Source organism: Hydra vulgaris, chromosome 11, assembly GCF_038396675.1.
Source record: "Hydra vulgaris chromosome 11, alternate assembly HydraT2T_AEP".
NCBI classification, from domain to species: domain Eukaryota; kingdom Metazoa; phylum Cnidaria; class Hydrozoa; order Anthoathecata; family Hydridae; genus Hydra; species Hydra vulgaris.
The window spans coordinates 47,260,001-47,282,500 of NC_088930.1; the positions used below are offsets into that span (position 1 = coordinate 47,260,001).

Here is a 22,500-nt window from a genome sequence, read left to right on the forward strand (position 1 = left end):
GCAGCACTACCAGCATTCTAAGGAGCAGCAGCAGAAACAGCAGATGAAGAGCAGCTTCTTCCGATGGCATACTTGAAATCTTTCTAGATTCTTCAGCAATTAAATTAGGAAAAAATTTTCTCTTTAACTGCTTTACAAAAGTCGATCCTCAAGTTGCATCATATCCGACATCGACACCGACACCAAGACTTTCTAAAATTGAAGGTGATTTATTAAAATTTTCCAATCATTTAAAACAAATTAAAAAAAAACAAAACAATGAGCAAAAAAAAAAGTTCTTTATTGGAGACATAAACATAGATTGTTTACAATATGAAAAACATGCCAATACTAAACTTTTTTTTGACGAAACGCTTCAACATTTTGTCGAAAAAGTTAACTACATCTTCCTAATTATTAACAAACCAAACCGATAAACCTAACTTTAGTCACTGCGATAGACAAAATATTAAATAATTCAATCTTTGATATTTCTTTAAAGTCAGGAATAATAAAGACATATATATTTGATCATTTTCCTATTTTTTTCTCCATTATAGAACTATTTATAGATTTTATATCTTGACGCAAGATATAAAATCTATCACTCACTGTCGGCAGAAGAGTGGGACAAGGTACACCAAGAATGCAGCCTTGGGAATACTAGCTCTGCTTATAATAATTTTGAAAATTTTATTTAAAAACTATAATATGTACTTTCCAATTAAATTAAAATTAATAATAAAATTTTTTTTAAATGTCCTTGGATCACCAAAGGTATTAATAAATCCTAAAAATATAAAAAAATAAAATGGTGATACTAAAACAACTTGGGATATCATTATTGGGATTAAAGACTGCAAATTAAATAGTCTACCCGCTCAAGCTGTCATATATAATTAAAAGTACGACAGTAATGATGTAATTTTAGAAAAATTTAACAGTTTTTTAGTCAACATTTTCCAAAATCTGGCTTCAAAAGTCCACTGTCCAAACAACTCATTTGAAACTTATCTAACTTGTGTCAACAACGAACTAATATTTAAAGAACAAAATACTGATGAACTCAAAAATGTAATAAACTCTCTTAAATTAAATAAGTCTCCAGGTATAGATGACATTTACAGTAATATTGTTGTTAATGTCTTTTCGGAGATACGCATACCTATTTTCAAAATATTCAAATCATCAATTAAAACTAGAACTGCACCAAATAAATTAAAAGTAGCTAAAGTTGTACCTATTTTTAAAACTGGTGAAAAATGTCTAATAAACAATTAAAGACCAATCTCAATACTTTAAACTTTTCTACAATACCTGAACGAATAATCTGCAATAGATTTTATGAATACCTAATTCAAAACAAATTCTTAAATAAAAAACAACTCGGCTTTCAATCAGAGCACTCAACAGAACATGCCAATTTAGATTTAGTTAATAGCATAAATGGTTCTTTTAATTAAAAAAATTGTATTAGGAACTTTTAAAGACCTATCCAAAGCATTTGACACAATTAATCATGATATCTTACAAAAAAAAATTTAAAAAATACGAAGTAAAAAATACTAGCCTAGATTGGTTTATATGTTATCTGTGCAATAGACAACAATGTGCTATTTCAAATGATAATAAATATTCAAATTTATTAAAAATAAAATGCGGAGTTCCCCAAGGTTCCATTATTAGTCCTCTTTTATTTTTAATTTTTTATTAACAATTTTCCACAATCCCTAAAATAACTCGATACAAAGTTTTCTGATAACTCAAACTTGTTTTTTTTATCAGTATCAATTGAAAATCTCTTTGAATCTGTAAACGATGACCTTGAGACTCTAAACATTTGGTTTAAAGTAAATAAATTATCTTTAAATACAGAACTAGTAAATCAAAAAAAAATTCTTTTTTCAAATCCATGCTTTATGCAAGCAGAATTCTATTGGGCCAAGAAGTTCATTTTTTTGTTATCTTTTGTAGAAGGAAAAGTTACGTTTTTAAATTTTTTTTTTATTATTTCAGTGTTCTTATGGGGAAATACAAATTAAATTTTTGTTAACTTAATTAACTTTTTTTGGTCAAATTTTTCCATTTCCTTGTATTGTCATCGAAAATGATTAAGTGTGCAAAAAAAGTACAAAAAAATCTAAACTAAATTCTCTATATATACACCAGAAACAGTCATCAAGATTAGCAAGCATATATTCTATGGATAACCAACATTTCGAAATTAACGCATACCAAAAAAAGTTATATTAATCAAAATGGCTTTCAAACAATATATTAAAGAAAGAAAAAATTTTAGTAAACCGTTTTAGTAAATTTCAGTAAAACCGTTTAGTATGTGTACTTTTAATTGTCAAGGACTTATATCAAGTATTAAATACACTGAGACCTTAATAACTTCTCGTGACATAACGTTTCTATGCGAACACTGGGTATCAAAACTCGAATATTCTATAATCAAAAATATTTGTAAAAACTCCCATTTTTTACTTTTCAGCCAGGCAAATAAACACGAACAGGGTCGACCTTTTTGGTGGATATGCATTTTTTTTACGAAAAAATAAATTTCAACTTATCATACCTCTTTACGAAGATGAAAAAATTTGCAATAATATTACAGAAAAATAATACCAATATTATTGTAATTGGCATATATATCTAACCTCATCACAAAACAATCAGCCGTCATTGGAAAAATACGAAAGTCAATTAGACATATTAAAAAGGAATTATGAATAGTTTTTTTTTATTTTTTTGTTCTTTAATCTTTACAAACTTGTAATATATAATAGAATCTTTACTGAGTAAAAAAGTTTAAAAAAAATCACAAAGTTAAGTTAAACAAAAAATATATAAAATAAAACTGTAAAGTATTAGAAATTACTTCAAAGAACGCGGGAAACTTGCAGAAGACCGATGGTCTTGTCATCAAGAAACCGCTATGCGTTACTTTTGGATGCTTCAATTTGAAATAAGTTTATATTTAAAAAATAATTTCATCAGTTTCGGCAGAATGAAAATAAAAATGCAAAATGCAAAAAGCAAAGAATGCAGACAAATAGAAGTTTTTAAATTTTTTAATTTTGTTTCAATACACATAAATATAAGTAGGTACACGATTTGGTAAAAGGTAATATAAGAGATAGTTATACAAAAATATATAAAAACGCGGGAAACTTGCAGAAGACCATTAAGTCTTATTATCAAGAACCGTTGTACTAGTTATGTTTTTACAATATTAAATTCCTATAATATTGATAAAAGCCAAACTTAATTAACTAAGGTAAATAGTGTTAACACCAAAAACATTCAATGTAAAAAGACAAGAACAAATAAAACAAACAGTCAAAGAAACAAAAAAAAAAAACAAAAAAAAAACAAAAAAAAAAAACTAAAAAAAAAGCAGTTTAAAAGAAATCATTAATAAGATTTTTATACTTTGAAATACTCTTTTTTATTAGTTTTTGAAAGCAATTTATATTGTTTACATCTTGTAAATTACTATATTTTGCTAAGATTTTATTCCAGATATGCGGAGCACGATACGTAATTTTAAATTGTTCTTGTTTAGTTTTGCACAATGGTTCAATTAAGCCTGTTGTGCGTAAAGTATACTTAATGTTAGGTTTTATTTCATAAAGATCATTAAAAATTGAGGGGCATTGTTGAAATTTACTTTTGTACATGAGACATAAAATTTTATAAACGTTTATCTCGTATAACGTAAAGATGTTCATAATTTCGAACAGTGGTTTTGCATGTTCGTTTTTATTTTTAAAATTTATTATTCTTAAGGCATGTTTTTGTTTTCGATAGAGTGCTTCAAGCTTGCTTTTAGATGTACTACACCACGCAATATTCGCGTAATTCAAGTAACTTTGTATAAAACTGAAATAGATTTGTTTTAGATGATGCTTATTAAGTAAATCCCGTGACTGATATAGAACGCCAATACGTTTTGATATTTTGATTCCAATATAGGCAATATGTTTATTCCAGATAATATTTTTGTCAATGAGAACACCAAGAAATTTTGTGACTCTTTCGCGACTAACTTCTGTGTTTTCAATAACTAGTTTTGGAAAAGAAATAGGATTTTTTTTTTTTTTTTTAAAAGGGTGGAATAATGAGAACTTTGATTTACTTGAATTAATAGAAAGTTTATTTGCATTGAACCATAGTGAAATTTTATCTAACTCGTTGTTCATTTGTACAAAGAGTTGAGGTATATCTTTTCCTGAAATAAAGTTACTCCCAATTGAACATGTGAACCCCCTCATTGCGGGGGAGGAGGGGGGAAATAATTTACACAGATTTTTTTTATACTTATGCCCATTATTCCATTCCGGGCAACCGATTTTTTTCTTGGTTACCCATGATAACATCCCTTAGGATAAAAAAGTCATTTCAGGGTGGAACGCTGCGGAAGTTTTAAGATAAATTATTTTTAAAAACAATATATCGGAAAATTTATATTTTCAATATTTTAAGCTTTTTACTTTTGAAAAAGATAAAATGTCTAAGTAAAGCTTTATGATAAAAAATTAATAACTAGAAAAGTAAAAAACGTCCGCGAATTTCAGCGAACTATTTTTTACCTTCTACAAGGTAGGAAAAAATGCTTCTCGGACCAGGATAGAAGATATGAAAACCAAAATATATATTTTTCTTATTATTTGATGTTTTTCTTAATAAGTTGTAAATAAAATTAATGAAAATGGTGTATTAAAAAAATTCCACTTAAGGCCACTTTTTGAGCTTTACGTTTCATAGTGCGGCCCATCGAGATAAATGAAAATCGCCACCTAAAAGATCATACTCTTAACTATATTTTTCAAATAAATTTAGCTTTGAGTAGTTTATGGACGTAGCCTTAAAAAATGAATCCTGGCTTTTGCATATATTCGAAACAAAGGAAACCCTTAACTTTTTTTATTACTTATTTTAGATAAAAACAAAAATCCTGTATTTTATTTTATTAATCATCAAATTACAGTTTATTGAATGCTGCGATATCCATTGATTGAACATGGTCCGAAAATTTAAGAATTTCTTCTTCGAGCCAATCGGTGAAAATCTAAATAACACAAAAGTTAAATATCAACTTGCCGGTAATGGGCATAATATAATGGACTAATTATGCCCATTACAATAATATCCATTTATAACAAAATAAATAAGCTATTAGATATTTAAGTCATTAGAAATTGGTCACTTTGAATTAGTCGTTTATAACTGCAGAATCTTGGACTTACTGACTATGAAAGAGCAAATAGATACAAATACATTACACGTTCGTTTGTCACGATTCTTTTACGGGTTCAGTCTTATCACAAGGTAAAATGTTTTAACTCTAGCCAGTAAACTGCACGACAACATTCCGATTCAAAGTTCGATGGCTGCCTAATTTTGGATTATGAAACTTATATCTAATTAAACTTTAGACTAATACCTGGTGTTACAGATTTAATACTGGCATTAAGCGTTGACTGTCAGAAATAAATATACAAAGCTGGATAAGTTTGGCAGGATGTGTATGATTTGTTAAGCAATTTGAAGCAGTGGCAAAAAAATGCAAGTCATTCGTAACCTCAGTATTTATCGTTAAGTCGATAATGCCGAACTCTTCAAGAAAAACATCTACTTTTTATAATATCTCATGCTCGTGTAAGGTTTTGTCCCGATTTAGTAAGCTGTCACAATGCTATAGCAACAATGAATTGGTACTTAAAAATGGCGTTGAATTTATATCTAACCACAACCCACCAAATTGTCTAACTAATACGACTAATAGGTAAGCTTTTGGCAATTTAAAGTTAAATAAGACACATGGTAAAGCCAATACAGAGCCCGAGCTGCTTAAAAAGTAGAGAAAAGTTAGGATAAAGTAGCAACGTGCAAAAGTTTGTAGTTTAGATTGAGGAAAGGAGATCGAACATTAAATTTTAATTCAAAATATAGATGGAGTGCTCTACATGTAAACTTCAATAAAATTGTTAATTAAACACTCTTAAAGTCGAGTCAACTTTTTTGTGGCTATGCTTTAAATTTGCATTCAACAGATTAAAACACTTGAGTGAGGGGTCAAAAAGAATAGTTTTAAGGTATTTTTGTTTGAATGGAACTTAAAAAGTGATTCGTTGTTTTGTAAACAGCCTTTTGTTTCTCTAGAAACCAAGGTTTTTACACCCACAAGTGTAAAATATTTTAATCTAAATAGAAAATTGAATAGTATTATCAATTCACCAGATTATAGCACAAGCGTTGTAAGATAATAGTACTAAGACAAAAACAAATTATAATATACAATTATTGAAAGTTATGTCAATAATTTCAAGTGCTATTGATTTTTTCTATACTTAGTGTTTTATGGCATTTACCTTGGTTGGACTACTAAAAAATTACCAATGCAAGCAAAAAAACACAACTAATCCAACTCTTAGAAAATTTTTCAAAAATAAGAAACTAGCAATAGAAGCCCCAAAACCTTAGAAAACTTTTCAGTTACTTTTCAAAAAGAAACTTATTTTATAGACATTTCAAAGAATATTTCTTAACTCTTTACCTGTGTATAGCATTAATTTAGGGCATTAAATTAAGTTTAAAAGCATGATCGACAATGAAGATCAGTTACTTGTAGTATCCAATTAGCACTGAATGGAATCACATTTGATTGCACTTAAATATGACGGAGTTCTATTTGATTACTAGTAAAATATGTGACACGATAAGAAATTGTACCAAAACTCAGAAAAGAAATTTTTTAGTAACAAGTCCATTTCGCCAACCATAAAAAAAAAAAAAAATGTATATAATGACATCTGGAAATAGTAAGGAACGCCTGATCTAATGTAAAAATAAAGATAAATGACATCAATAATTTGTTATTATTAATTAATAAATGCTACTTAGATCAGAACAAATCAAAACTCAATCACTTTAATTTTAATCAAAGGAACAACTTTTTCCTTAAAAAAAGAAAATAAAAGAAAAAGTATATTGATTGAAGTGTTGTACGACACTCACCATATAATACTACTTACTAATAACAATACTTACTAAAAAGTAGTACGCAACACTTATCAAATATTATTATACTGCATAGATCATTCTGTTCATTTTAAATAAATACAGAAAATTGTTTCAGTAAAATATCCAGAAAAAGTCCAAAATATATTTTTCCTTATATTCCTCCCAATTTTGATTTTAGCTGAATTTTTTCTTTTTTATTCTTTACCTTACGCCAAAAAGGTTTGCCTTCATATTTGCAGAATACAATCATTATTAACTCATTTAGTTGTGAAATCATATAATCATTAGGCAACATTCTTAAATAATACTGTGTTAAAAAAAAAAATTTCAAAATTTTCGATTAAAAAAAATATTCAAAATTCTGTTTACCTTATCATCTTCAATTACGGCAGTGATTTGAAGTTTTTTGATTCCATAACCAACTGGCATGAGTTTACCTTAATATAACATTTATTTATGAATCATTTTAACAAAAGTAAAAGCAAAGACATATACAAAAATTTTAACAATTTATTAACTAATTAACTTTGACTTAATAATATTATGAAAAACATTAAAAAATATATACTTGTTCCCCAAAGTAAACCATCAGCTTGGATAGAGCGAACCTTTTCTTCTAAGATTGCCATGTCTACAAAAAAATTGAACACAAAAACATTTAAACAATGAAAAATTCTTAAGAATTTATTCTCGTCTAAGCTCAAATAAATTTTATAATATAAAATAGACCCTTTTAATCAGCCATTAGTATTTTAATTTCTCAATTAAAATGCAACTTTTTTCAAATTGCAAACAACTAAAATTGCGTTTTATCGCTATTCCAGCACTATACTGCAATTTAATCAAAAATTGTTATTTGTTGCAAAGATTGCTATTATCGTCTAATATTTCCATAAATTCTAGAAACCCAAAACTCAAGAATCAAATCTTATTTATCGTTATTCTTGCCAATAACAGGAGTTGCAAAAAATCCATGTTAGTAATTTAAAAAAAAAACAACAACTAGAGTTTGTTTGATTTATTAAAACAAAAAACACATCAAAATTCATTTATTTTAGTACATTTTATGAAGAGAAAGATGTCTGTGATCTAGATTTCCAACTAGATGTGGAAGTCCTGACGGACATAAAAACAATTTACCCACATCTACTATGTAGCTATGGGTGTATCAAAATCTTCATATGGATGTACCAAACTGATTTCATCTATTAACTCACAGGATCTGTTACAACTAGAGAACATGCTTGTAAAAAATGTTGACTTAATTGACGCCATGTTCTTTTGGACCTGCTCTTAAAAGTTAGTTTAGAAGTTGATGGTTGAGGCTTAGAACCAGACAGACTTAAGGGTCTTGTTCAAGACATTTTAGCCTCTCTAAAATGCTAAAGCTTTTGGGTTTGAAAGATAAGGGTTGAGGCCACCATTTGTGGTTGATCAGCTGGCTTATCTTTACAAAAAATATACTACTACATAATGTTTGATTTATCCACATAAAAATTTTATTTGACAAATAACACTATTTGAAGCTCTTTAGATGTAGATTGTACAGCCAAACAGTGACTATTAAGCTACCCAAAGAAGACATTCTATCAGATGAAGCCAAAGTTACTGGTTTTTCCCACTATTTTAAAACATTAGCATTCTTAGAGGAAATAACTTGCCATTTATGACAATACAAAAAATTGTAAAAAATAGCACAAGTCTTGGTAATTTTTACTTAAAAATCACTGGGCGATATATTGCATGCTGACTTTTATCTAAACAAGCGAGAATGCAACATAAACAACATAATCAAATAGTTGCTTTTGTGCTAACCGCTAATGCAGTAATGCCAGTGCTTAGTATTTTTTTTGTTAATTCACCTGCCCTAGGCTCAGAAGGCCACTACAGACGAGGAGGCTACTTAATTATGGTTATAACCCTCTCTCAACTCTTTAACTCCGAAACACGAACCTTGATGAACAAGGCTGCTGCACGGAGAAACAAGTTGAGCGCAGTACTACCAGGAACATGGTGGGGATCAAACTCGGAACCTCTCGCTTATAAAGAGAGTGCTCCACCACTACTGCATCTAGCATCAAAACATAGAAAAAATAAATATGCAATTTTTAATATCATCTTTAACAACTGCCCTCATATTTGCAGAATGCAATCACATTTTAATTCATTTAATTGTGAAATTATATAATCAACGGGCAAAATAATAACATCTAAATTGCATCAAAAGTGTATGAAAAACTATTTGAAAATAGTATTTAACATAACATGAATATTGTGTACCAAAAAAAATTGTTTTTAAAATACTGTATCATAAAATAAATAATATTTAATGTTTGGCTAGAGAATCCATATAATTCTATAAAAAATATTCTAAAAATAAATAAAGACCTTGAGAACAGTTTAAATAATTAAACCATATTAATAATTTACTGTAACAACACTCATCTTATATAACTATATTTAAATTTTAATTTTTTTATACCTGTTTCATCATCCCAGGGTTTCACATCCAGAACTAACATCGATTTTGCAATAAGGGCAGTCTCTAAGAAAATTTATAAATCTTTTTTAAAAACAAAATTAAAATTCTAAAATTTAATTAAAAGAGATTTAAAAACAAAATTTAAATTATTAAAAAAAAAAAAATGCTTTTAAATAAATTTCAAAAGCCAAAGACTTTAAACAAAAATTTACTTGTAGCTTTCTTTGCATGATAGTCAGCTAGTCGTTTTTCTTTAATTCTTTTTTCCTCTTCTGTCTACACAATACAAAGACATTTTAATATAAAATTAAGATAGCACACCTGTGTATATTTGTAAAAAAAAAATTAAAATGAATGAGATATAATTTCTGGCTTAACTGTAGGACTTTCTTTACATCTTTACAATGTCCTTAAAATCTTTACTATATTTAAATTATTCACTTGAAGCAAGTATTTGAAAATAACAAATATGCACAATATTTTTTGACCTACTGGAGTTAAACAATTTTAATGTAATACATTAGGTAAAATTTTTACTACCATCATATTACATATAAAAAATGGTATTAAGAATCATATTGCATAAAAGCTTAACTGATTAAAAAAATTAAATAAAAATTTCTTAAACATTAAGTTAGCCAGCAAAAAAAAATCGACAGATTTTAAAAAATTTACACATGTTAGATGCAAAACTTTCTAGTTGTTTGTGCAGAATTAAAATAATATTATGCTTAAGTACAGTAATTGCATTAAGATTTAGTCTAGAATAGTCAATAGTATTTAATAGGCTGATAGATAAGAGTTAGTCTAGATATATTAATAGATAGATAGGAGTTAGTCTAGAATAGTTAATTGTATTTAAAAGGCTGTTTGCATATGGCAGATTTACATGGTAATAAATAACTTTTACTTGACAAATTGTACTTAAAGCGATGGTTCAAAACACAACATTTAGATGACTGTATACCATTTTTTTTCACAGAACTAAAATATTTGCAGTTCTGGTATGTTTTAGGATAGAACAACAAGATTATCAAACATTAAAAATGTTATAAATTATGCCTCAAAAATGTTGGTTATATGTGCACATATTTAATGCATCGTTAACTACAAAGGTGTCCACTTATTGATTTCCTAGCGATAAATATTAAAAGAAAAAAATGGATAAAGAATATCCCTAGAAAGATTCTGATTGTAAATAAGTACACTGTTGCTTTTTGACTTTATTAGCATATAGAATACAAATCTTACATTTTATTGTCTTTCTTCACAAACAAGCTAGCTCTCTTAGTTAACCTATTCCGAAACCCAGACCAACAATAATTTTATTATAAGAAATATAACATTAAATCTATTATAAGAAATATAACATTAAATGAACTAAATAGCTTTAGAGAACATGATTTTTTTTAAATTTAATAACATAAAGGAGAGATTCTTGAGCTATGCCTATAACTCAAGAGAGTTGTAGAATTACCTACTCTCCTTATATAATTACTTGAGCATTTGAATAATTTTACTACACCCAGGTCACAGTACAGCTGGATCTAATGAGTGTAAAATAGCATGTATTACACCTTAGACAAGAACCTAAAATGTTCAAGTGAGTACAGCACAGCATAAATCTATATTGCTAGTTGATGAAATTTATATCAAATCCACATCAACTTATCTAAGGTGCATTGTTTGGGAAACTCAGCTTTCAGTTTAGACGATGCAAAATCTTTTATAAATTGCAAGAATTTAAGGACAAAGTTAAAACAGAATCATAACTTTCAATTTAATACATTGCTGGTAATGTTCAAAGAAAAATGATTATACTTATCCTATTAAAAAAAAAAAGTGGTGCCTATATTGATGACCTGAATAGAGGTCTTGTTATTCCTTTTAATAATATTGTTCATTGGTGCAAATATTTTTTGTTTGGTTTTTTTTGAACATTTATCAGATAAACTTGTCTAACATTTTTAATAAATCAATTCTTATCTGTAACACAAATGTTTCTGATTTGTACGGATGATAAAAATTACTACACTTTTGCAAATATATTTCCCCCAAAAAAATAATCTTGCAACAATGAAATTTACAAAGAGCTAGACAAAAAATTTTAAAATTGTTTTGACAATCAACCGTTATTTCAACTTTATTGTAATTTTAAAGACAATTTATATATATTGTATTATATTATAATACTTTTAAGCACTTCACCTATTTTAGATTTTTTTTATTCATTGAACTAATAAAAAAAATAAGAAATTTAAGAAAACATTTTATTTGTTTTGTTCTGTATTACTACCTGCAATACTTTATGACCTACACACAGTAACAACATGTTATACTAAACTAAAAAAAAGCCATGCAAACAGATAAATTAAAAAATTAATAACACTTAACCTCCTCTTCACTTTCTTCATCGCCAAATAAGTCAATATCATCATCATTTACTTTAGCTTGCTCAGTCCCTCGAGGTCCATATTCATTAGCATCCTTTGTTTCTCCAGAAAAACTGAACAAACACTTTTTAAATAATTAATTTATTATTACAATTTGCATTTATAATAATTTATTTTAATAATAAACAATAATTAAACCTTGATTGTTCTCCAACAGTGAAGGAGTTAATGTGGTTATACCACCTCAATACATGAGGATACTTGTTATTTGGAGCAGAAGCAATAGCTTTTAAAATTGCTGTGTCTGCTTGAGTAGCAACATATCTAAAATTAAATGTATTGCTATAAACCATTGCAAAAATTGGGGCACTAGTCTAAATGTTTTTTCAAAAACTTTAAAAGTTATAGCCCTTTAATTTTTGTAGATTTTTTTACAAATTTTGAATTAAAGGAAAACTTTCACAATACACCTTTGGTATTAGGACTTTAAGGAGTACAAAAACAACCACTTAAATAAATACAATAAATGATGTGCATTAAATACACTGTCAGGTGATATAAAAGAACATTACTAATGTAAAAAAAGAAAAAGAAAAAAAAAAAGAAAAAGAAAAAAAAGTTAAAGACTCAAATTTAATTGTAAACAAATTATGTGGATGATTTTTTTGTTGAGCAAAAACATTGTTATTTATTAATAACTTAAAAAAAGTACTAATTAGAAAACAAAAAACTAAACTAAAAAACTGAAGATTGATTAGGAATAACAATATACTTTGCTTTTAAATGGCTCATTTACTTTCAAATACCTACAACAAAAAATTTACTATTTGCAGTATCACAACCTGATTTGGTTATAAAATAAATAAATAAGATTTGTTTAATTTTTCGATAGTAATTTATGAATAGTTAAAATGTTGAAAAAAGTTAATGCTTACACTAAAATTATTACAAGTTAAATTTAAAAATGCTGTTTTCTAAAAGGCTGATTAAAACAATTTTAAAATTTAAAATGTTTGAAAAATCATTGACTGAAATAATTAAATCGAAACGTACACAAATTTAAGAGAATATCTACGTTGAAAAATTTTGAATAAAAAACTAGTTAAAACTAAATTTCATAGATAATAGCTTTTTTAAATGATTACAATTTGAAAAAAAAAAGGGGTTCTAACAAATATAAAAATTAGTGTTAAAAGGAGGGCGATGATAACTGCAACGGATAAATTAAAAATATCAATTTGAAAAACTTAAGTTTATCAATTTGAAAAACTTATAGCTAATTTCAAAATCTTTAAACTATTTACCCTTCTATATAGCTTTTGTCGGCAAGATATTCGTTCAATGACTTAATGCCAGCATCAGTCTTTAAATCTCCAAAGCCCATTTTAAATTCTCAGCTACGAAACAAACGCAGATGTAAAGGTATAAAGACCCATGTAAGAATTCTGCTGAGAATTTACGCGTGCTAATTAGACCGTGGTCTAGTATGCTGGGATAAATAAATATTTTAATTGATGTATATTACAATAAATGCTTTAGTTGATTATACAAAAACTTTTTTAAGTGCAAATACAACCACGAAAAATGACTACGAGCTATGTTTTCAAGGAGGTCTTTAATTTAATCAGGGGGAATAGTTTTAATTCTTACTTTCTTTTTTTAAATTACTTTTTACTTTACTTTCTTTATTGGTTAAAAATTAGGAGCCTTTACATGCATCAACTTATCAACATTTTTTTAAATTCTAGTCCTAGTAAATTTTATTCTAGCAAATTTTAGTAAAGACTTTAGTAAAGTTCAAACTTAAATTATAGAATGAGATCGATTAGAGTCGCATTTTTAGACAAAATCGTTATTTAAATTTGCTTAATCTAAAAAAAAATAGTCTTCAAAGCTAAAAATCACCCGATTAAAATAGCCAAATACCCGACGAGCCGACTAAATTCGTACAAAAACTGACTGTAGCTTGAAAATTTCCTTCATTGGGTAAAGGGAGGAAAGGGGAGAAAAGGATAAACGTTACCCCTCCCCCCCCCCCAACACACGCTCACACACACCCCTGTAGAATTGCTCCTGCATGTTCATTTTTTTATTTTAGTCTTAATAGTTGTAGAGCAACCAGGAAAGATAAAATATGAGCACGATAAGATCGAGGAGACTTGTAACTCGTTAAACACCAACAGTTCTCTCATTAAAATATAATACAACTGAGTTCATTACTAACTTAAAGTAAACTTTTGTAAATTAAAATGATTTTAGCGATCTTGACAATATAATATTGTTGAGTCCCTCATTAGAATTATGTTTGACCAAGTGGCATTTTTTAAAAGTTGGTTAATGTTCAATTTTTTAAACTTTTTAAAAAGAATTTTATATATCTAGACTGGTAAATTAACTTTTGACATGTAATTATTGTTTTCTAGAGAGTTTTTATCATTCTATTTACACCAACTATAAAGACCCACAGGACATATGGGACGTGGAAATGAAACTGATCAGGAAAATCAGTGCACGATTGACCAAATCGGACAAAAGTTAAATTAAAGCTTACCCAGCAAGCACACTATGTTGGGCCAACGTTGAAACAATGACGGAAGCATTAGGTCAAAGTTGTTCCGACGGTCACTCAACGTGCTAGCTGGGAAGGGAGAGAAGAGTTATGAACCAAAGTTTTCGTTGCTGGGACCGTTGGTAGGGTAAAATTTTCTAATTTGGTTTAAATAAAACTTCCTTGCTTATAAGTACGGAAAGATATAAATACGGACTCTTTATTTGTATAAATCAAACCGTTAAGTGAAAAAAATCATTAATTTAAAACAAGTTTTTACCAGAAGACTAATGCGGCAACTATGATTTGTTTAGGCAAGTATTGAACTTTGCAGAACACTTCACAACTTTTAAAATAAAATGTCAAATAGTTTTTTAAAAATAATTGTCATAAACATTTCTAATTTTAATTATTTTGCTATTTTTGAATTAATTTAAATTCAATTTTTATTTTTATTATGCGTTTTAAAACAATAAATGGTTATTTATAAATTGTTTTTAAATAAAAAAATTAGTTAAAACATAGTAGATAAAACTATTTTTTTTTATACACTTACGTCATCAATATTCTTATTAAAAATACAACGACACGTCAGTGAATCAAAAGAGGCATCTGTATAGAGTTTGGTAAGATTTATATTTTGTGTCTGAAATTTGACATAATCAATACAATCCATCACCTAATTCAGAGTGTGATTAATACGATTGAATACTTGATTTTCTTGTACTGATTTAACAAAAATGAGATTTTGTTATACAAGAAAGTTTACGAATGTTAAAAATAAACAAAAAACGAAGACGGTACTTAAGATTCTTTGCTTGCTAAAATACATGAAATTTAAAATAGAGTAACAATCAATTAACTTTTTTTTTTGTTTTTGCATAAAAGTGATTTATAAATCTTGTAATAAAAGGACGGTTGTGTTTGTAAAGCCAAAAAAAGTCATTTGCTTTATTAAGAAAATTTTTGTATCATTAGTTTTCTGTTGTTTTTCTTGAGTTTGCTTTTTATTTGATCTAATATGAAGATGATATGGATATTTATGTCTAAACTAAATTAAATGGTACCTTAAAAAAAACAAGGATCTATTTATATAATAGACAAGTGTAGTTGACTTTAAAGAAGATTAAATAATAATGTATATTTTATGCACCACACTTTGTATTATGCATAGCCTATTTTGTTTGTTTACCATTATCTAAAACACAATTTTTAAATGGTCTTATATTAGCAAAAATTATGTATATACACATGTATATCTACTGTGGTGCATAAAAGTATACATTTGCTGACTTTTTTGCTGATTTAAATCTACAGTTTACAAAATAATGTTTTTTTCGGAAAAAGAAGATCAATAAAAAATGACCCAAACTTTTGTTATACTTTCTATTTTAACAAACCTCATTTTTTGAAAACTAGTATAAGAAAAAAGTATTCAATAATATTATTCATTTATATATATATATAATATATATATATATATATATATATATATATATATATATATATATATATATATATATATACACATATATACATATATACATATATATATATATATATATATATATATATATATATATATATAATATATATATATACAAACATACATATCTGTGTGGGTGCGAGTGTGTGTGTGTGTGTGTGTGTGTGTGTGTGTGTGTGTGTGTGTGTGTGTGTGGGTGTGTGTGTGTATGTAGAAAACAAACCATTAAAAAAAGGCATTTACTAATATTCAACTTTAATCTAACTCAAGCATCAATCCTTATATTATCACTGGCACATTCAAAAGGTTTTTATGTTGTGCAAAAAAAATATGCTCTCAAAAAAACCTCCAACAAGAAATTGATTTTCTAATAGAAATATGTGATGGAAATGGGAAGAATCAATCCAACTTATATTCTTTGAGACTATATAATTTTTTTTTTCAAATACCAATTATCAACCAATGGATATCCAACCATTCATAAAGCTACCATAGGTACCAGTTGTTGGTCACAAACTTAGAAAAAAACTCAGGAAACAGAACAAAAAAGTTGTATTTACATCAGCAAAATATACCAACCAGTCAAAAGTACCAAACTATATGGTACTTTTGACTGGTTGCATCTAAATACCATATCTATGGCTCTAGATTTTCATGTTCAGAACCTATACTTAATTACAGAATAAAGTATTTATGCCAAAAATTTTGAATAGCCTCCCTTTACCTTTATTGCTGTATCTCAAATTTGAAGACATATATGTAAAAAATTTTACATTATTTTACCCTTATTGTAAGAAGTGTAAATCAATGTAAAATTTGTTATATAATGATTTTCTTTGTAACAAATTTTTCATACCTGATGACATTGATCACACTATGATCAGTGTCATCTTCAATTTTCATAAAAGAAAAGTTTTTGCTATTTCAATTTTTTAACACACACATATATATATTATAAAAAATTACTAAATATTGTTTAATAATAAAATTTTACTTTTAAAAAAATTAAGCTTATTTATACCGCATTTTTTTTTTTTTTATCTTACTAAAAATTAAATTCCTTTTAAACATGTTCTAAGTGTATGCTATACTTTTTTAAGCGTTTGTTAAACTTTTTTTCATAAGGCAAGTGAAAACGCAACAATGTACATTTTTTAATAAACGATACTTGTAAACCTAAAATTATCGCTGGTAAATTAATTAAATACAGTTTTTATTTTTGAAATAAATTATATTTTTTATTTGTTACTCACTAATTTTTAAAAAATAAAAAAGCATAATGTTGCAAAGCCGCAATTACAAGTTTAAGAAGTAATAATAACAATAATTATTATGAATGTAACAAAATGATGTCATTGCAATGTCAGATTTTGAACATTTTTTAATATTACAAAAAGCGGTTTCCAATAGTGAATCATCACCAAATTACCATTGTCACAATCTAAGGCGTTTTCTTTAGATATCCCAATTGGCTTTTGTAACATTACTTTTATGCTCTTGAATTCATGTGGAAATCTTTCCTCTTGTTTCACCAATAAAACATGCACCACATGTGCAATCAAGCTGGAGCACTCCCGGATGACTATTTGGAGGCAGTTTAGACTTATTACAGCAAAGTATATTGATTACCAAAATGGAAGACTGTTTTAATGCTAACTTTACAAAATTCTCTTTTGAGAAATAGGCTTAATCTCAAGACCCATGGTAAAAATAACTAGATTTTTGGTATCAATTTTTTGAGAATAAGATGGGTTTGGGGAATATTTATAATTTTTAGCAATATCTGAATATTGTTTATATGAATGACCATTTTCAGTTAAAATCTTTAGAAAAAAATTGATTTCATTTTGAATGTTAAGTTCTGAACAAATTTTGTATGCTCTAGCTATAAACCTTTAAAAGTACCAACTGCAATACTTGGCAAAATAGATGATTTAGGTTTTATAAGTACATTTGTGATTGCATCCTTATGGTGTATAGAAAACTCTATTTGTTATGGGAATTATTGGTTGAAATACAATCATCTATAAAATTTAATTGCTGTTGAGCACTTTTGTATTCACATGTATATTGGATAGATTTATCTTGTGGATTTAATAATAAATGTTAAAAAGAATTTGCGTCATCAAAATTAGTCAATCAAGCAACATAACATTTATAAGTTTTTGGTGCACTTTAAAATTTGTTGAATAGCATTAGATTCAATATGCTGTAGATATGCTTCTGACATGATGACCATTATGGACAAACCTATTGGACAAGAGTTTTTTAGAATAATTATTTTGTCTTGCCTTACAATGTAACACTTAAAAAGCCCATTGGGATCCATCTGGAATAGTGGATTCATACACATTGTAATGGTAGAATAAACTCGGAGAACCCTATAACACTTTCTGTTATTTCAAACAACTACACAAGAAAAATTTGTGAGGCCATTGAAATACAATGTGGGCAATGTTCAAAATCTAGAGAAAACATCTTAAATCGTGACTATGGTTTTGTAATAGTTCCATATGTAATCTATATAAAATAACACTGGATTAAAATTTTTTTTTTTCTAAATAAAAGTAAGTTTTTTTAAATGGTATTCAACTCACCAAGGCCAAGACAGTCAAGGAGACTACTTTATTGTTCTCTCAAATCTTTAATTCCAAAACATGAACCCTGAGGGTTACTGCATGGAGAAACAAGTTAAGTGCAGTACTACTAGACACATGTTAGGGATTAAACTCAGAACTTTCTTGCATATGAAGCAAGTGGTCTATAACCACACCACTACCACATAGTTTTAAAGGTGCCCCAAGGCTCTTTAGCATTTACAGGGTCTCTAATATTAAAAAAAAAGTTATTCTTAAGTAGGTCAACCTGGCACTCAAAAGAAGTGTTATTAGAGCTATTATGAGAGATTTAAAAAAACTGCTATTTTTTGATCCACTCTAATATATGCACACACAAATAAATAGAGGTGTAAAAAATGTGTAAAAATATTAAGGTGTATAAAATAAACATTTATGCAATATTTTATTGCATAAATGTTTATTTTATTGCATATATAATACTTTTTTGACATAGGCCAGGAGTTGCAGCTTTTGGTGTTTCATTTTTATTTATTTAATAGGATCAAGATCTGTTCCTTGCTTTACCTAAACTTCTCAGTTGAAGTATATAAGTTTTATTATGTCTTTCATTACATTGCATATGTGATAGTGCATATACTTACCTTTAAGTCTAGTGAATTAACTTAAAAATTCTAATATCCTATTATCATATTTTAGTATCCTATTTGTTACAACTAATTCTAATATTCTATTTGTTGCAACCTGGATTTAGAATGTTATTGCAATAAACACCTTTTCAGCGTTGTTCTTTTATTATGGTACGAGTCAGATTTGAATAAGTATAAAGCATAAAATATTTGTATGCAGCTGTATTTTATGCTTTTTGGACCTTATTCAATTAAATACACATATATACATACAAATGAAGTGATATTATAAAGTTTTAAAATGTTTTTTTTTTTTTATTTAAGTGTTTTTTTGAATATTTTTTTATGAAAGGATTATTATTTTTGGAATTTTTATATAATTTTGCTTCATTTGAGATAATATAGTTTTGAAAAACTTTTTATAAATAATATTAAGAACACATTAAATGTTGAAGTGTCTTAATACATATGAGAATAATATTGTTACTTTAATACATATGTACATACATATCTTATGCGCTAATGTACATGCATATCATCTTAATACATATGTACATACATAACACCTTAATAAATATGTACATACATATGAGAAAAATATTGTTATAGTAATATATTATTGTATAGAATAGTATTGATAAATAATGGTAATAATATTATAGTATTAATTTGAGTGTTATGTTATTTTATCATTAGCTCAAGATTCAGTGTTACCATGGATCAAATTCAGCAAGCCATAGAACCATGCAAGGAGTTTTGTAAAGATTCCTTTCGTCTAGTAAAAAGATGTACTAAACCTGACAGAAAAGGTAGGTAATATACGATAAAAATACAAATGACTTCATGTTAAATTTGAATATTTCGCCTAATTGATATAAAACAATATATTTTTAGAATTTCAAAAAATAGCAATGGCTACAGCTATCGGATTTGCCATTATGGGATTTATTGGTTTCTTCGTTAAACTTATTCACATACCAATAAATAATATAATTGTACAATAGTTTGTGTTAAGTAAGTTGTTTTTTTTCATAAATTTTCAATTTTATATATATATATATATGTGTGTGTATGTATGTGTGTGTGTGTGTATATGTATGTATACATATATGTATATATATATATGTGTGTGTGTGTGTGTGTGTGTGTGTGTGTGTGTGTGTGTGTATGTGTGTGTGTGTGTGTGTATATATGTATGTACAGGGCTCAATTTAATTTTTTATAAAGTCCCGGGCAAAATGTCCGATCAAAACTTGTTTGGGTCGGACAGTGTCTGATCAAATTTGTGTCAAGTTATTCAGTTTATTTAATGTTAGTCTAGTGAAGTTTCTTTCCTTATTATTTAGAATATTTCTTTGCAGATTTTTTTTAATAAAGTTCAATATTGTATATTTTAGCGATGATTTTTTTTTACAATTTGTCGACAGCTGTTTTGATGTTGTAACAATTTAAATACAATTTAAAAAATCGTTACCATAAACCGGGGTAACTTTGAACTAATTTTGATAGCCAAGTTTATAGCCAAATGTTTATTTTTTAATATTTGATGCAATTCTATTGGTTAACTGTGAACGTTTCATAAAACTTGAGACTCAATCATCACCAGGAATATTGTTTTTAAATATTTTTACAGTACGATTTTGCCATTTTAAATAACCAGCTACTAATATTTTAATGGAAATCCCTAATCACACATAACCTTGATTCTAGAAGAAAATAACTGCTCCTCATCATAAGTAAACATGGTTGGTGCACCAAGACATTTTTTATGCTTTGACTTCATTTTATTATGTATAGTGCTTCTTTGTATACTAGACCTTTTTGAGGCTTGATAAATAGGCATACCTCATTAATTGCACTCTTTCAAAAGAATGTTAAACAAAAGTAAATATAAACAACACAAGCAAACTGCAATGTAGTAATTTATTAAACTATCATATAATTTTATTAAATTGCAATTAAATTTAAAACTACGAGTCTATAAATTTTAATTTTGTTATAAAGTTAATAAAATTATGATTTAAGGGGTCGTCCAAAACGTACGTTTTTTTCGTCCACCCCCCCCCCTCCCGCATTTTGCAATAAGCTTTTTTGAGTACCCTCCACCTCCCTAAAAGTACCTACGCTTTTAACCTATTTATCTAACATTTTATGATATTTTTTTAAATTTAGTGTCTCCTTCCTTTTATAGTTGACTCACTACCCTCCCATCTCATATGCGCCATTTGCAGACCCCCTTTTCCCCTCCGAGCATACGTACTTTATGGATGATCCCTAACAACAACAGCAAATAGTTTAACAAGAAAATATTCTTTTTTTTAAATCCTAAAATACATCCATGCTAAAAACTGTTTTTTAAAATAAATTATTGAATAACATGCTTCAAAAAAATATTCTAGTTATAATAAATAACGATCAGACTACATTAAAATGAATATTATTTACTTGGCCAAAGTTACCCCAAAAGAGTATATGATAGTTTTTGATTGTGTCTTACCAAGATGTAGTTTTCATTCTTTTTCACTTATAATAAAGAGCATTTGCAACAAACTTCAGATCAAAATTTAAGCAAGAAAGACTGCATTTACAAATAAAACAAAAATAGTTAAACGTTACTTAACTGTTTAAAAGTTACAGATGTTTAATTAAAATTTTTGAAAATGGCCAAAGTTACCCCGGTTTACGGTACGTTACGTTCATGGTTGTTCTTTTTTAAAGTTTTTATTATGCGAAGGCTTCATATAAAATCAAAAATTAATTTCGTTCAAAAATTAATGATCGTTTAAAACAAACGCATTATGTGTAAATTAAATGTTATTTAAATTTTTTTAGTAGGTTTGTGTTTTTTATGACAATTTTAAACGCTTAAAACTATCATTCCATATCTTTCTAAAAATCTTTTAAAAGATTATTTTATTAAGTTACTTTATATTATGAACAAGTTAAATTAAATCTTACAACGGTTTAATTGCTTTATTTATTTTTGTATTATTTTTAAAAAGAATTGTTTTAAAGGTTTTATTTTTTAAAACTTGACTTGCTGATCAAAGCGTGAAATGATTAAAAAATTTTATTTAAAAAGACCACGTTATTTTTTTAAACAATTTTTTGTGCAACTTTTCGAAAAAAAATGATTACACAACTTAAAAATATTATTTTTTTTCCTTTTCACTAATTTAATTTCACTTTTCAATAATTAAAATAAATTTGTTCATATATTAAACAATCAATAGAAGTAATTTGTAAAAGAGTTTTTTGCACAACTTTAATGTTTAAAAGGATAAGTATTTATTATTAAATGATTATTAAAGTATTTTCAAATTAAAAACGTAACAAAAATTAATTTTCGCTTCGAGTTTTTTTAGTGTTATTTTA

General features: G+C 27.0%; 1 protein-coding gene across 1 annotated transcript; it reads right to left on the reverse strand.

Moving 5' to 3' along the window:
* Positions 1–4,940: 4,940 nt before the first annotated feature.
* On the reverse strand, positions 4,941–13,351 carry LOC100205017 (elongation factor 1-beta). The gene is made up of 8 exons (XM_065809004.1): positions 13,191–13,351; positions 12,085–12,210; positions 11,888–11,999; positions 9,706–9,769; positions 9,494–9,556; positions 7,580–7,642; positions 7,381–7,448; positions 4,941–5,056 (listed from the first exon to the last, which is right to left on the reverse strand). Exons 1-8 carry the CDS (start codon positions 13,268–13,270, stop codon positions 4,970–4,972), a joined length of 663 nt encoding a protein of 220 aa, XP_065665076.1. The 5' UTR covers positions 13,271–13,351; the 3' UTR covers positions 4,941–4,969.
* Positions 13,352–22,500: the final 9,149 nt, after the last annotated feature.

What these genes read in the sequence shown, in the direction of transcription:
- LOC100205017 (XM_065809004.1), bottom strand. Translation starts at nt 13,270, where the DNA reads ATGGGCTTTGGAGATTTAAAGACTGATGCTGGCATTAAGTCATTGAAC. An exon ending in ACTGTTGGAGAACAATCAAG is followed by an intron (nt 12,000 to 12,084) that starts GTTTAATTATTG and finishes GTGTTTGTTCAG; the next exon opens with TTTTTCTGGAGAAACAAAGG. An exon ending in TCATGCAAAGAAAGCTACAA is followed by an intron (nt 9,557 to 9,705) that starts GTAAATTTTTGT and finishes AAATTTTCTTAG; the next exon opens with AGACTGCCCTTATTGCAAAA.